General features: G+C 38.1%; 1 protein-coding gene across 2 annotated transcripts in view; it reads right to left on the bottom strand.

Moving 5' to 3' along the window:
• Positions 1–15,483, bottom strand: part of LOC122826373 (coronin-1C-A) — a 34,190-nt gene that overhangs the window by 8,847 nt on the left and 9,860 nt on the right. For both annotated transcript variants that reach the window (XM_044108161.1, XM_044108169.1), the window contains exon 2: positions 10,440–10,636. In XM_044108161.1, coding sequence (XP_043964096.1) covers positions 10,440–10,636 — 197 coding nt within the window. The remainder of the gene's footprint in view (positions 1–10,439; positions 10,637–15,483) is intronic.

Genomic DNA, 15,483 nt, shown 5'->3' with positions numbered 1-15,483 from the left:
CATCTATTTTTTGAATACTTTTTTTTTTTTTTGCTTTAGTTAAACAAAAGCTTGGTGCAGTTGGTGCAATGGTTTCCTTCCTTGGAACAAAATGATCTTGTTTCTAAATCAGACACTGGTTAGGAACCTCGACAGAAGCGTTTTGGTTTTTGACTTGACAAATAGTGGCAAACTATAAACATCTGGCAGACATGATCCTGCTTGGAAATCAGAGTCTACAGTTAGCAAACAAAACTTTTAAGATATGAACATATTTAATGCAGAAATGAAAGGATCTTTGCATTGAATGATAACAAAGGGCAAAGTTTATGTTCTAAACTTTATCATGAACATAACATATCACACCCAGAAACCTACTCTGCCCTAGAGCTGGCAAAAAGCTAAATATGACGCCACTGTTGGCAGGAATTTCTGATCCACCATTCAGTGTCAGCTAGCACTTGTAGTTTATGAGAAAAATGTGGCCTTACATGCAGCAGAGTCCACTGGAAATTCCTCTTTCAACAATTAAAACTTTTAACAAAAGGACGAGACTAAATCCGTGCATACCAGACATATTAGATTCTAATGCACTTAACAGCTCATATCAACGTATTCCTGTTTTTCCATTTCCTGAAGGCAACTGGAGCAGGATGCAAAGCAGGAAGGAAATGGACTGAATACCAGGTGTAGAGACAGAAACTACATAAACAAGTGTGAGAATAAATCTTCTGATTAAGATACTGGAGTATTGAAGATACAAAACACTCTCCAAATGACGATGCGGAGGATCACGTTCAGTCTAGTTCAACATCACAGAGTATCATCACAGTCTAACCAGTTCTGGCATGTAAAAATATTTCAACAAGAATTAGTACTGTACACACGTTTTACTCATCCTTCACGTTGCCAAATACTTTAGGAACAGAATGTGCAGTGTCAATAAACCCAAACTAACAATGAATTTAACTTCTACCACATAAACCACATGAACCATCGTGTCATCTCTCAAAAATGTTTAGTTTATCGCTTTCCAGCACATTCTGAAATGAAATGGGGGGGGAAAAGCTGGACAAAAAAACTTCAGGTATCAGATTAGACCTATTGATCTTCTCAAGAGGAGAGGAGCCAAGCAGCAAAACCTTCCTCACCTTTTACGGCCTGGCCAAAAGCATCCAAAATATATGTGTGACTAATAAGAGCAAAGATATGTCAAAAACGTCACCCTTTGATGCAACGTTGTAGCAAAAAGGTTTTGGTGGCAAACACCAATTTGCTGTAACTTTTGAGGTCGGATCAGCCGATTCAGAGTTCTGGCATTTCAAAATACAAATGCAAACTAATTTGTTTTAAGATTTAGAATTCAACAGAAAATGTAGGTAATAGTCAAGGTAATAGTCTGAAATTTAAAAAAAACTGAGGGTTTGTACAATTTTCAACTTGTAATGTAATTTTTTGAGAAAGCAAGGCGCAATATTAGGAATGAACAACCCAGAAATAGTTTGTGTTTTAATATCTGATATTGGATCAATAGAGACGCCACAAATTTGCAATGGGAAACAACTCTGGATAAAGGAGCCTTGATAACGAAAAGAAGTTAAAGAAAAACTTTTACCGTTAAGTCAGAATAGACAAGAGATTTAAGATCACCTCTGTGACAACTACTCATGGTTATGGTAGCAAATCTGACAAAAGGGTGATGCACTTTATTACTGTCATTTCTTCAAAGGGTGAGAAAATTGGTTCTAAATTTGCTCGGCTGTGTAAAGCAGCTTTATGCAGATTTTTAGCTGATCTTATTTCTTTTGAAATTGTCGTCCTGTCTTAGGTTTTAATTAATGCATTTTACTTGTTGGAGGAATTTCCCCGTAACTTTGTAAGTCATTTTAAAAAACAAACATTTCTGTTATTTAGTTGTTTTGTCTGATATGATTTTAAAAAGTAGCTTTATCTTTGCATTGCTGTGTTATGGCTCCTAATGCTATGAGAAGAGGTCATTTAACAATCTTTCCAGTCACATTGTACCTTATTCAAAAATTAAAAACGAAATGTGGCAAGTGTTTAAAAAGCTACTCTTCCTCTTGGCCGCCTGACTTCAATCATTCGGCTATATCACTACATTTAAAAACATTTTGCCATGTCTACTAATCTTTAGTTAAAACATGTTTACTAGAAGCGACTTGCAGATATCCCAATTGACCAAAATTCAAACTTGATAGCAAACTGACTTTGCTTCAGTAGAGGACATAAAACCATTTCTAAGCTTCTTTTGGTTACCAGCTAGCTAATAGGTCTGCACAATATTAGAAAAAATTGTAATTCACAAAAATACTGATTGATGTTGTGATATCACATGCAATAGATTCAGTATTGTGAAATGTTGAAATCTTTCTGCTTTGGGTTTCATTCTATCCAGCTACTGTAAAATATAAGTAAATACACAATTCAATGTTTAAATAAGTTGCCTTTGGCTGCCAGCTGCTCATTTGCTACTGAAACAACTTTGTTTTATTTTTTTCTTTTGCTCAAGTCTCACAAAATAAAAGACAAGAATAGAGGCTCTGGATGCATGTTACTTCACTTACGTTTTTTTGCAGTCCAAGCAATTTGCAGATTACATACTGCAATTTTTCATTCATTAAGCCTTAATATCTAAGGTTATTAAATTGTAGGATTTTTTTTTACAAGTGTAGGTTTTTACATTAGTAAAATAGTGTAGGTTTTTTTTGTCTTTCGTAACAAAATGTAACCTTAGCTGACACTAAGCAGTGCTAGACAGGTCACTACCAAACTGTGTTAGTGAGTCACTTTCAAATAAGGTGGCCACCAAGTAATCCAAAAATAAAAGAATATCCAAAAAGTGAAATGCACTTGCACCTAAAAGCCATAAAGCAGCTACCCACACAAGATGCAGGGGCTACCCGCCTCACACACTGCAGTCAAGCAGCTGAATATCCAACATGTTCATGACTAAACTACACTTCCTTTAAGAGGAATGTCTGCGGCTTCAAAACAACCAGTTGCATGGCAACACGTATGGTTGCAGAAAATGAGTGAATCACAAGGCGATGGACACAAAGCACAGCCCTGAAACACACACACAGGGAAAAAAAAACCATGAACAATATTCCCTCAAGGCAAGAGAGGACATTCTTTTCATTCAAATAACAGGGCTGCACACTTCCTTTTCTTGCAGTTCAACATGCGATTCTCACACACACACACACACACACACCACTAAAGGGTCTTCATGCATACTGTCCAGAGCTGCTCAGAGCTCCATGGAAATTTCCACTTTTACAAGCCTTCGAATGCATGTTTGATGCAAACAGCCGAGGCAGCGAAGGTAACGATGTTACACCTGGGTTGTTTTTTTTTTTAAACAATTTATGATCTGGCCTATCTTTATGATGGGGAACAATACCATGCAATAAATACACATAATAAAACTGCCTTCTACAAGTACCAAACATACACTGAGCGGTGTATACACCTTTGTGCTACAAGAAAAATTTGATTAAATTCTGAGAAATTGAGCCAAGAGCTATTTTACTGATTTGGAAGTACGTGTGGAACAAATTAAAAATTATAAAGATCCATCCATCCATTTTCTGTATACCCTTGTCCCTAGTGGCGTTGGGAGGGATGCTGGTGCCCATGTCCAGCTAATGTTCCAGGTGAGAGGCAGGTACACCTTGTCGCAGGGCAACACAAAGAGACAGGACAAACAACCATGCACACACACACACTCACACCTAGGGAGAATTTAGAGAGACCAATTAACCTGACAGTCATGTTTTTGGACTGTGGGAGGAAGCTGGAGAACCATGCACAGGGAGAACATGCAAACTCCATGCAGAAAGATCCCCGGGCCGGGAATCGAACCCAGGACCTTCTTGCTGCAAGGCAACAGCTCTACCAACTGCCCCACTGTGCAGCCCCAATAATAAAGATAACTTTCAGTATTGAAGTTCTTCAGATAGATGCTGTTGAGAGAAACCCAAGTATGCTCCTGCTCTGCAAACAGACATGCCACAGCATGTTGCTGCCAATCGGGGGCAGTCTCAACAATACAATCATCCTCAGTCTAGTGTGGGCTAGGCTTGGTTGAGCTGTAGATCCTGTCATTCTGCTTGGGAAGGCAGAAAACTCAAATAAGCTTCCAAGTGGGAAGGAATAACATTAAAGATTAAAAAGTTCTTCATGACAATAGCACCAGAGTGTGAAGTGATCGTTTTGGCATAAAAGACATGGTGCTTAAAAAAAACCCCCCAACAAAATCTGAAGGGTTGACAACACACTGTAGGCGAGAGCAATCAAAGACGTTTTTTTTCAGATGACATCTTAAAACTGTCCTTAGTCTGATTAGTTAGTAAGGCAAACTGCACTGTGTATTAACTTGAGAATGGAGGCCTTTCACCGTTTCATTTCCAAATTTAGCATGTTTCGTAACAGAATCACTCAGTAATAATTTTCACACTGAAGAGTGTTGTTCTTAGCAATACATAATGTTTGTAGTGTAGAGTGAGAAGAAACAGATCGTCAGTCAAGCTGAACATATTCAGATTGCGTCCGCCGTCTGAATTCTCTGTCCATTTCTAAAGGTAGCTATGTGGAAGACTCCATCTGAATATCCACGCATCTTTCACTCTAGAATGTGAGATTAACTCGGACATAAATACACAAACTGTTACGCTCAATATTATTTATACACGTCACATACTTAGGTTTAGAGTAATCTCTTAATTTACTGAATATAATAGAAAAGTTTTGCATTGGCCCATGAAGAGTCAGAACAGACTCTGATAGAGGATCTGTAGATTAGGGTGTTGGCAAGAAGGCCTTCCAGCATGAAAGACTTTGAGTTCATCAAGAAAAGGTAAAGCATCAAAGTACAAGTCCAAACATGCGGAAACATGAAGAGCAAACACGAGGAGAGTTTGACTGCTACAGTGTTAAAGATTTTTTCATACAATTAATAAGGATATACAGGTACATAATTTTTGACATTCAAGATTTCTACATATTTTACATTGTTTTATTGCTATCACTTTGTATCAGATGCAAATGTTTTGGTTGAACCAACTTAATTTTAAATCCAAATCTGCAAGTATGAATAATTGTGGACTTGACTATAACGATTTCCATGTCCAATTGTGTTGCCAGTTTGTTCAAGGTCCAAGTGCTGAGACCAGACGGTTCATGAAAGTTAAATCTTCAATGAATCTCACAAGGGGTCATCAGGTTTCTGCTGTATTATTGATCAAAAAGCTCATAAAGAATATTGTACATCCACAGAGGGAAATGCCTTTGTGCAAATGTTATCAAAATCTATGGGCTTTCACCCCGTCCATGTGCAGACAGTTTAGATAAAATTAGTCCAGATTACTACAAATAATCTGGAGTATATGAAAATGCATCTTATCTGTAAAAAGCCAGATTGCAGCAGTAATATCAACTCCAGATGTATTTTGAAGTTGTGCCATTTACAGCATGCTTTTAATTAGGCAGACGTGGAGGGAAAGGATGAGGGGGGGAAACACACTGGAGTCTGCACCTGTTTTTAGTAAAAATGAAGCAGATTAAATTCAGGGCTTGCTGCTTAAAAATAAATAAATATGTAAAACTTTAAGCCCTGACAGACTAAATTAAAACAACTATTAAAATATGGGCTATGAACACAATGAATGTCTTTCTGATAGAGACGACATCTGACTTCAACCCAATTCTATCATCTTGAGCGCTTCTCTGGGTTTGGCCTATCCCAGATTTCAGAATTGTACCGACACGGCATGAAGCAGCCAATGGCAGAGCACGAGGAAATGGTCTTGGAAGCCTGTCAGGCAGGGAGCAGTGAATGACCATATATGGTAAAATCTGCAGTCAGCAGGAATGGGCGGTAAAGGCAGAGGGAACTGAGCAATACACAAGTCTTTAAACACAAACTGACCAAAGTATTGTGAAAGATGTGGGATATAATGTACATCCAAAAGGTTTATGCACACAGAGGCCGAATGTAGCTTGGTTAGAACTAAAGGTGGTGTGAAAGGACAAATATTGTGTCACTGTGCACACACCCTGGGATGACTAAAAACTGAGACTGAGCACAGGATGAATGGATCATTGAGGGACTGAATCCAAATCAAATATACTCCACATACAGTGGATAACAGTGGGCACGCACACAGCATGGAAAATAAATGTTTCAGCTAAAACAATGTTAAAAATGTTCCAATGGATGTATAAATCACTGTCATTCTTTTGTCCGCAGTTTTAAATCAAGTGTTTGGAACAACATGCCTTTTCCTACATACAGAAAGGAATCACCAAATACTTGCTCGTTGCCATCACTCCCACAACTTCCTTCATATGGAAATTAGGGAATAAATTAGCCGGTGTTCAACTAAGAATGAGAAGTGGAGATTCAAAGCATGAGGGACGAAAAAAGAAATCTGTTTAGCTGGACATCTGATCCCCCTGTGTGTGTGTGTGTGTGTAAGAGTATACATGTATATACTCTCACACAAGAACAAGAATATACTCTTGTTCTGACCAAATGGATAGTAATAATCATGTGTGCTGAGTCGGGGGAACCTGCTGCATTAACCCACAGCCTAGGGAGTCAAACAAAGAGCCATCCCATCACAAAATGAGGCTTCACGTTTGCTTAAAAACCTGCAAGTACCTCTGAATTATTGATGACACTCTCAAATTTCTAATAAAAAAAAAAGAAACTGATATATGAGAACATAGGAATGTAGAAAGACATTTCTTCAAACTCCTATTGTTATGCCACTATAACAATGACTGGCTTAATTGTGAAGGGGGAAGGAGCATGATCATACTTCTCCTAGCAAACCAAACCCCCAGCCCCTCCTCCCAATACTAAAATGCAATAATGACAAAAGGCCTCAGAGGAAGTAAGTGCAGGACAAAGGCCCAGAGCAGCTGGCTGCCTACAGAGACGTATAGCTACAAAGCACAAGCAGATGGGCTAACAGAACAGATGCATCAGAGATGGGACAGGGTGACAGGATGGGAGCAGTGACAGCACTAATACAAGACAAAACCCAAATAAATCACACTTTCAGTAGGGTAGTCTCACACAGTTGTCCTCATCATTCAATAAATAATTATTTACAAAGTCTCAATACACTCATTTTGAGCACTGATTATGGCTTACAGCTAAGGGGAACCGGAAACTAGAGTAACACTTAATAAAAGTTAATGTATAATTTAACAATGACCTACACAATGATTAAGAAAACTCTAGACATGTCCATATCATCAACTCCTACCACAAAGAGGGTAGAAGATCAACAATGTTGGGTTTCACAGAGTGCTTTAACAAAAAGAAAAAGAAAGTTAAGTGGAAGAAAAAAAGTACAGGAGAAAGTTGGCACAAGCAACAAGAAAAACCACAGCAGTGAGAGAACTACAGACGCTGAATGGAGTACCCATGTCTGGTTTAATGCCCATCACTGTCCTTGTTTGGCCAGCAAACGCTCTTGACTTAAGCCTCAGTCTCTGTGGGGATCAAGAGGAATATGAGATACAGGAAATCCAACAAGACATTCAAGCTGACGGCCACTATTAAAGCAACCCAGGATCCCTTAACCAGTCCCTCCAGGAGGCTGCAGTGGGGGTTTTTTTTTGTGATTGATGCAGCCGAAAATTACCAATTTTGTGGCACTTTTTTCAAAAAATTTGTAGGCCAAAGTTACAGATTTTTTCTTAAACCTTTATTTAGGCAGGACAAACCCTGTGAGATCAAAGATGTCTTTCACAAGAGTGTCCAAGAATATAGTTAACAGTTAGTTACAAGCTTTAGCTGAGCTTTATTTTTACCATAATATGGTATTACGGTACAAAAAAGTTAAAATTGTTGCACATAACCTCCTCTTTCCTTCTCTTTTTCTCATCAATTATAATCCTTCCTTACCCAGGAAGACCCTGCACCATCGTCCTGCTGCTGCCTCTGGTCTAATGCCTCCTCCGTGACTGATCTTTCTACTGTGACAAACATTTCTGTTAAATATGTAGAAAGCAACAGAGAGAATAACTTCTGTACAGAAATGATGGAGGATTGGGTTTATTCCTGGCATTAAGAAGCAAAGGGTATAAAATAGATTACATTAGCATTCTTCTTAACCAGCTTAATATTATAAACTAAAATAGATTTTAGTTTATACCAACATTTGCTGCATGTAGCAGCATTACTCAACTTATACAGTTTGTTTATTAGAAAACGGCAAAGCCTTTTTGCTTTTTGGCTCTGCCTAGTTGCTGAACATGACAGAACATTGCGCTGTCATGTTCGGATCCACAGGTATGTCCAGTGTCAGCCTGTGAACGCTCGCGGTGCGTTTAAAGACGTGAAACAGGAAAATAAATCAGAAATGATCTACCTGGTTAAAATTTAGCCGAGTTGCAGTGATTGGTCAGAAAAGAAGGAAACAGAGAAAACATTAAGGTGATTGGTCAGACTTGCACAAGAGATGGCAAAAATGTCATGTTCGCGCAAGATTTGCAAATGAAAAGTGAATTTGTGTTAATAGTTGCGATCGCAACATTGCAACTTCCTGGAGGGACACGTCACAATACAATGTGGGGGTAAAAAAAAAAATTAATTAGACAAAACAGACTACAACCCTGCTGCAGTTCATCACTTAAAATATACACACACAGAAATTGTACGGAGTTGCTCCTGTGTAGTTTTGTTAACAGTATAAAAATACGTTTTGCAAACAAGGAAGTGACTTTTACATTTTTTATTTTTGTAAGGGTGAATTTTCATTTAGTCATTAGTTTTGTCCCAATCAAGGAAGTTAAAACAGAACCCGGCTCATTTGCTGTACTCTGCAAACTGTCTTAAGTCATAGGATGCATACAAAGTTCTTCTGAAAGATAGTGTTCCCTTTCAGCTCCAGTTTCTCAATGAATAGGTCAAATGCTACAGCTGAAGGACTGGTCTTTCAAGTTCAAGTCCATCCAACCTAAATGCAAGGCGGTCTGAAAAATGTATCCGTTTCTCCCACTGTCTGATGTGAGGTAATTGCCTCGGGTTTTCTTCAGCAAATGTAGTCGTGAAAGCAGAGTTTGTTCTCTGGCTGCACCACTGCTGTGCATTTACATGGCATGCAGAGGGCAGCTCACACAAAGATAGATGCAGAAAGAAGGGCAGTAGGAACGTGAAAGCCCTGAGCCCACAGCCCACCTCCAGCACAAGCCCTGCATTGAATGAGGTGCTGAGAGGTGTAAGCTGTGCGATGACAGCCCTGAGGATCCAGTTCCCATGCAAGATCCTTCTCATATGACACGGCAGAATACCACTGTACACTAATTACAGACTTTGGGCAGATCTGTCAACAGATTGCAGTGCTTATGTCGCTCAGTGTTAGAACTTGCCACCCCGCCAATGTCTGCCTCTGCTGAAAAGAAACAAGAGGCTAAACAGTTAACCGCCAATAACCATAATGACATCTAAGGGTTTGGGTTTTTTTAAAATTTTAAATAAGACAGAGGCTGGTTTAAGATGCGGTTTAACCTCTGCCACATATTAATTAATCCCATTATGACAGCACATTTAAAGATAAAAAGCAAGTACACTCAGTTACTTTGTTTACATCAAGACACTCTATAAAAGCTGCCTTGCCCAACAAAAGTCTTAAATCTTAGGAGTGATTCCTTATTTGGAAAAAAAAGAATCAGGACACTGTTAACTTCAGAGCTTTGGAGTAGTTTCAGGTTTACACATAAGGGCGTGTCAAGCAGCCTGCTGGTAAACATTAATCCCAGGACACACCGGCAGGATGGTTCAGCAGAAAATAAATATTGCTTGTTACAAATGACCATTTGTTTTATATAAAAAAAAATGGAAACTAACTAGTGCAGACCTTTAAAATAAAAACACAGTTGTCAGATATTTTATGTTAATTTCACATTCATCCAAATATGTGTTCAATTTAACTTGACAATAAAGTAATCATATGTACGCAACACCAACAAAATAATCAAACTTCATTAAGCTAAAAAAAAAAAAAAAAAAAAAACTGTCATCGATCAGCACAAGAGAGGAAAGATTTGAAGTTGACAGTTTTCTTCATCAGTGAAGGTTTGAAAATTCAAGTCAGAAAAAGAAAACCATATTTTCTGTGACAAATTAAGACGTACAGGCTGCGAAATAAAGCACAAGTTAAAGGCTGGTTAGAGCACAGAGTTGCTCAGTTTCAGCCGTTTTAGCTTTCAACAAGCTCTGCCTTCCATGAAACACGTTGGGCATGTAAAATGTTTAAACCCCTTCAAAAATCTCAGAACGAAGGTCTGATCTATAATCTACTGTCCAGCCAGAAATCAAGCTTTAAGCAAAAAAGCTTATAATATCATCTAGATCTCTCCATCTTCTTCCAATGCCGCATGTACAGTAAATACAAACATTCTCTACATAATCGAAAACTTACCTTATGAAGAGGGAGAACGAGAAAAGCTCCTCCGCCGCTGGCCTCAATAATTATGGCAACAAACTTGGGGTTGACTGCACAGAAGGAGCTGTCCCATGTGACCCTCGAGACCCGGATGTCATCGTAGCATTGGTCATACTTCACCGCCTGGCCAAAGATATGACGGAATTTGCTCTGTCGTACAACTCGTCTCATATCTGCAGGGGGAGAAAGAAAATAAGTTAGATGCAACATCTGGCATATTGAGGCTCGCTTTGCTGAAATTAATGGATATTAAAAAAAGCAACAAATTCAGCAGAGTTGTAGTGAGAAGAGTGAAATATTTAAGACGTTGAAACTTCGGTGAACTCCTTACTGCAAAACAATCTATCTTTCACTTGTAAGTAACATATGTAGACGTGTTAGGCTACTGTGTGTGTTTTTTTAAACATACTATCACTGGTTATTTTGACAGCTGAAAGCAATCCAATGTTATGTAAATTGTTCATATATTTTATGGGGGGAAAAAAACATGTAATATCTTAAAGCCTTTATACAGGTTTCCTAGTTATTTTAGAGTCCCATCTTCCAGTAGGTCAAATATTAAACAAGAACGTTTATCAGTGGAACAGGACAGAAAGGTCCACTTCCAGAGGATATGCCATACCCAACCCAAACAAAAACAGACTTTGTGGTTGTTTCAGGGAAAATTCTCACCAAGACAAAAATCTGCTGGCAGACAAGAGCTCTGGAAAACATGCTCATTCAGAGGATCAGGTCCCACAGCTCTCTCTACAATAACACACCACTTCCAAAGATAATGGAAAGCTGGCCAACATCGGATTAAAAAGGAAAAAAAAAGGGGGAAAAAAAATTAAAATAAAAAAAAGAAATCAGGTCCGACTTCACCTACAACCTACAGAGACAAACTCCATAGGCCACTTTCAAAAGCTCCTCAAGTCTTATTTTGAAAATTTACTTTGATATACCCCACAAACGCATTTCCAGGCTGAGTCACCACGACCAAAACGACCCGCAGGATGTGGGACATGCTTCGCAGGTGGTTTTCCCATTGTGTGCGTACATGTTGGACAAGAAGAAAAGAATCAGCAATGAGGAGAGATAAAGAATGTGACATAAGCGGCAGTGGCTCGTTTTCTGACACAAATGAAGAATTGCAACACAAGAAGCATGTTGATTCTGCTAGAAGAGGGGAGTGACCAAACGCTTCCATAAAACAAAAGTCATGTGGGATGGTAATCAAGATGGTAATCTGTGGGGTGGGGCATGTTTGCTTACACCAATATCCACTTATGCAACATAAAACTCGGGCTAGTAGCACCTTTTAACCCAAACTACACAATTAGCTACCACACAGGTCAGCAATGCATCAAAACAAGTGAAAAAGTAAACGTAAATGCATTTTGATCATTTGTAAACCGTTTCTCTCATGTATCCAATGTGAAATCTGCTGATTGTCGTGTTGACTGTGCAGCCTGTTGGTCATGAATGTCTGCACATGAACACAAGGAAGTCAGACGTCATTCTGCTCAACGAAGGTGAAATGGTCTAAGGAAGTAACACTGACCTGAGGACATTTTTGACAAGGGACAACATGTTGGCACCTGCGTTAAAGAAATGAGATGTGATGGCACAACTGCCTTCAGATCAGATTATGGTGAATGCTGGTGTGACACAGCACCCAGGAGGCTTGAGACAGGAACGGGGAAAAAGAAAAAAAAAAAAAAAACAAAAAACGCCTCACTGGGAAGGATTTTTTTAATATAGATAGGTTTTTTTTTGTTGTCGTCGTTCCCCTTGAACTCATTTCTCTCGGCACGCGCTGTATGGAGCAAGAAAGGTTTTCAGGTTCCTTTGAAAAGCAACTGTTAAACGTACAGCTCAACTAAAGCAGAGCTGGCGAGACAGGAAAAACTGGCCTTCAGTTTCCAAAGGGGGTGGCGGTGTAGAGTTTTACAGGACGTCAGCAAATCCTTCAATGCAACGCTTACAACTTCCACAGATGTGTGATCCAGAGGATCGAAAGAACAAGAAGAGGAACAAAAAAAAGGAATTACAAAAAATAGGTACATCTACCACCAAGACCAGCGGTCAACAAGCTAAAAGACTTTTGGTACAGACACAAAGTTAAACAACTGTATGACCTCTGAAAGGCAAAAAATGGCTTAATAGTAAATTCAAGAGTGAGGTGATCTGTCCATTTATCTGAAGAAAAACTTTTCATAAAGACTAACATGCTCTAGCCCTCCTTCAGAGCAAATATTGATAATCTGGTTTCTTGCCAGAGTTGAAAAACATGCATGTTAGGCTAAATGGTCTCTCGAAATTGATCTTATAAGTAAGTGTGTATGCAAGTGGTTGTGTCTTCATGTTGACCTGTGAATTACATCTGACCTGTCAGGGATGTCCCTTGCCCCAATGACCACAGGACACCAGCAACAGTCCTCTAGCAAGACTATGCTGATAACAGTGTGTAGACAATAGATCAGCCAACATAGTAAATCAAAAATGTGATAAAGTGTAATAATATATTAGAAAAGTTAAAAGCTTAATAATCAAACTATTTGCATTCGACCATTCCTATATAGCTGGATCTCGATCTATTACCTAGTTATGTCATAAAAGCAGCTGCATATTCGCCTCAAATCTATGTTTTTCTCCTTGCAATTTCTGATGTTTGGCTAATTTTTGAAAACCCTACAGAAGACAAACAGCTGAACGTTTTGGTCTTTCGTGTATATGTTTAAAGAATCCCTGAGGACACCGTGTGTTACCTCAATGAACATCTGGTCACCGATAGAACCAGAAAACATCACATTTTTAAAAAGATTTCGTAGCAGTGATAGTCCTTACTGTGTTTTCAGTAAGAGAAGAGGGGTGTGCATTAAAGATCCTAAAGTGGAGACATGACGTTTCTCAGTGCACCAGATGTCTAGCCTTTGTTTGTTTCCAACGCTGAAAACTTTGTTCAGCTAAATTCTTAAATGAAGTGAATTCAAATGTAAAAAAAATAAAGCTTTACTTCTGTCTGAATTGATAGTCTAGGTTTATTAGCATTGAATTAATCTCTTCAATGATAGTTTTTATGGACTGTAAAGAAAAAATAATTTAAACCGTGTCAATTTAAAGAATTTTGTCTGTTTTGATTGAAAAAAAAAAAAAAAATATCCCAAAGGCATGAGGGGAGCGCATGATGGAAAGTAATTGAGAATCATTGCCCTGATAATCAAAAATCACAGTACCTACAAAAGGTGGGTGAAGAAACAATATTCTATAGCGATAAATTAAAACGGGTGGATAATCTGTCAAAACAGGCAGTTGAGCGATGAGTCATAATCTGTCCACCAGGGTTATAGAGGTTTTCATTTCCAATTTTATCATCACAATCTTTTTTTATGTAGCAGTAGCATTGATGTTTTTTAAATACCTATCAAATTAAGAAAAAGCAGACTACGTTTACATGAGCATCAAGTACATTGTTATCTACGGGTTGTATTAGAAACAAAAAATACACAAACTAAGATCTGTTCAAACATGTTCTCTGGTCTAAAGGGCTAAACATTTGGGAAAAAATGAAAATGTGATATTACTGCAAAAAGAAACTTCCACATCACCCACTTCCTTTAGAGACTGATGCCTGTTTTTTAAGTAAAGTTAAATCTAAAAGAAGGAAGTTTGGCTCCAAAACAGAACAAGACAACTAGAAAACTAATATGTTGCTTTTGTTTAGCCAGCGTACAAAATATTAGTCCTTCTAACATTTCAAGTGCAACGGCAATTTCTCTCCCTTGAGCCACAAAGCATTTTAGTAACAAAATACTATAGTAATGAATTATCACCCAACTTAGCATAGAAAAGTTAAGTCTGAAAATATGTTGTCCTTTTCCAGTACTTTAAGTTTAATCAAACCTTAAAAGTACAGATCTAGAGTGCAAGCTTAGTGTCAGAACATATTTACTGCAACCTTTGCTGAAGATGTGTGCTGCTTAAAAACAAACTTATTAAAAAGTCTCTAAAATACATCTGCCAGCAAAACCAGTAGAGTAACTTGAGCTAGCTACAAAGTAATCCAGTATAGCTCCTCCCCCAATCGTTGCTGCCAACTGCTAGTCAGCAGGATGCAGAAAGGCTATACAACACTTTCAACTCTGTTACAATTGAGACAAATTCTCAGTCTGAAAATATTTTTGATAATGAAAAACAGGCGTGGAATCTAAAAGAGCACCATTCCTGTTTTCAAATTCCAGCTGCCAAGCTATGAGTGGCATGTTTGTCAAGCAATCAGCGGCAGGACGTCTACCAAAGAAAATAACATGACTACTCAACCAACCAACATCAGCTTGTTAGGCTTGTGTTACCCTAACGCAAAAATATTCTGCAATCTATTTTTATGTCACTGATTTGATAACGATATTTTTAAAGACAAACCTAAAAGCATAACAAATGACTCATATACTATAGTATTTTTTTGTTACATTGAAGATATTACTGCTGCCATTTTTAAAGTTATTGCAAGAAAACATTTCAGATGTTGTTCCGTAGATCCGCTAATAAAAGGGGCTGAACTGAAGGGCTGATGGACACAATGCCTAAAAATACAGAAGAATCATATTTCAAAAACCCTAACTATAGTAATGTTTAGTCTTCTTTATTCAAGACAAAAACAATCAAACTTTACTGATGACATTTTCCATGTCATTGTTGTTTATTCATGCACTCTACAAAGCTGCACTCACAATGTATTAAGGGAAATTGTTTGCAACCTCTATAAACATTGCGAAGTGCTTTAATATGAACACATAAGACACTTCTTTAGTTAAAAATGCAAAACGTTCACAGAAATCACCTATTTAAAACAGTATTCTTAAACTAGAATGCAATGGCTGACAAATGGATTTGCAGATATTTCACAGACAGCTAATTTCCTTTAAAGCACAGGGAAACTCAATAGACATTCAAATTAAACCAGATAATGTACATTGTTTAAACTGATCTCATAAATACAAAGAAATGTGTAGGTCACAATTGCCCAAGTCTGAGTTGC

The sequence above is a fragment of the Gambusia affinis genome, linkage group LG03 (genome assembly GCF_019740435.1).
Source record: "Gambusia affinis linkage group LG03, SWU_Gaff_1.0, whole genome shotgun sequence".
Taxonomy (NCBI): Eukaryota; Metazoa; Chordata; class Actinopteri; order Cyprinodontiformes; family Poeciliidae; genus Gambusia; species Gambusia affinis.
Note: the sequence above shows the minus strand (reverse complement) of the source record. Positions and strands in the feature narration are given on the sequence as shown.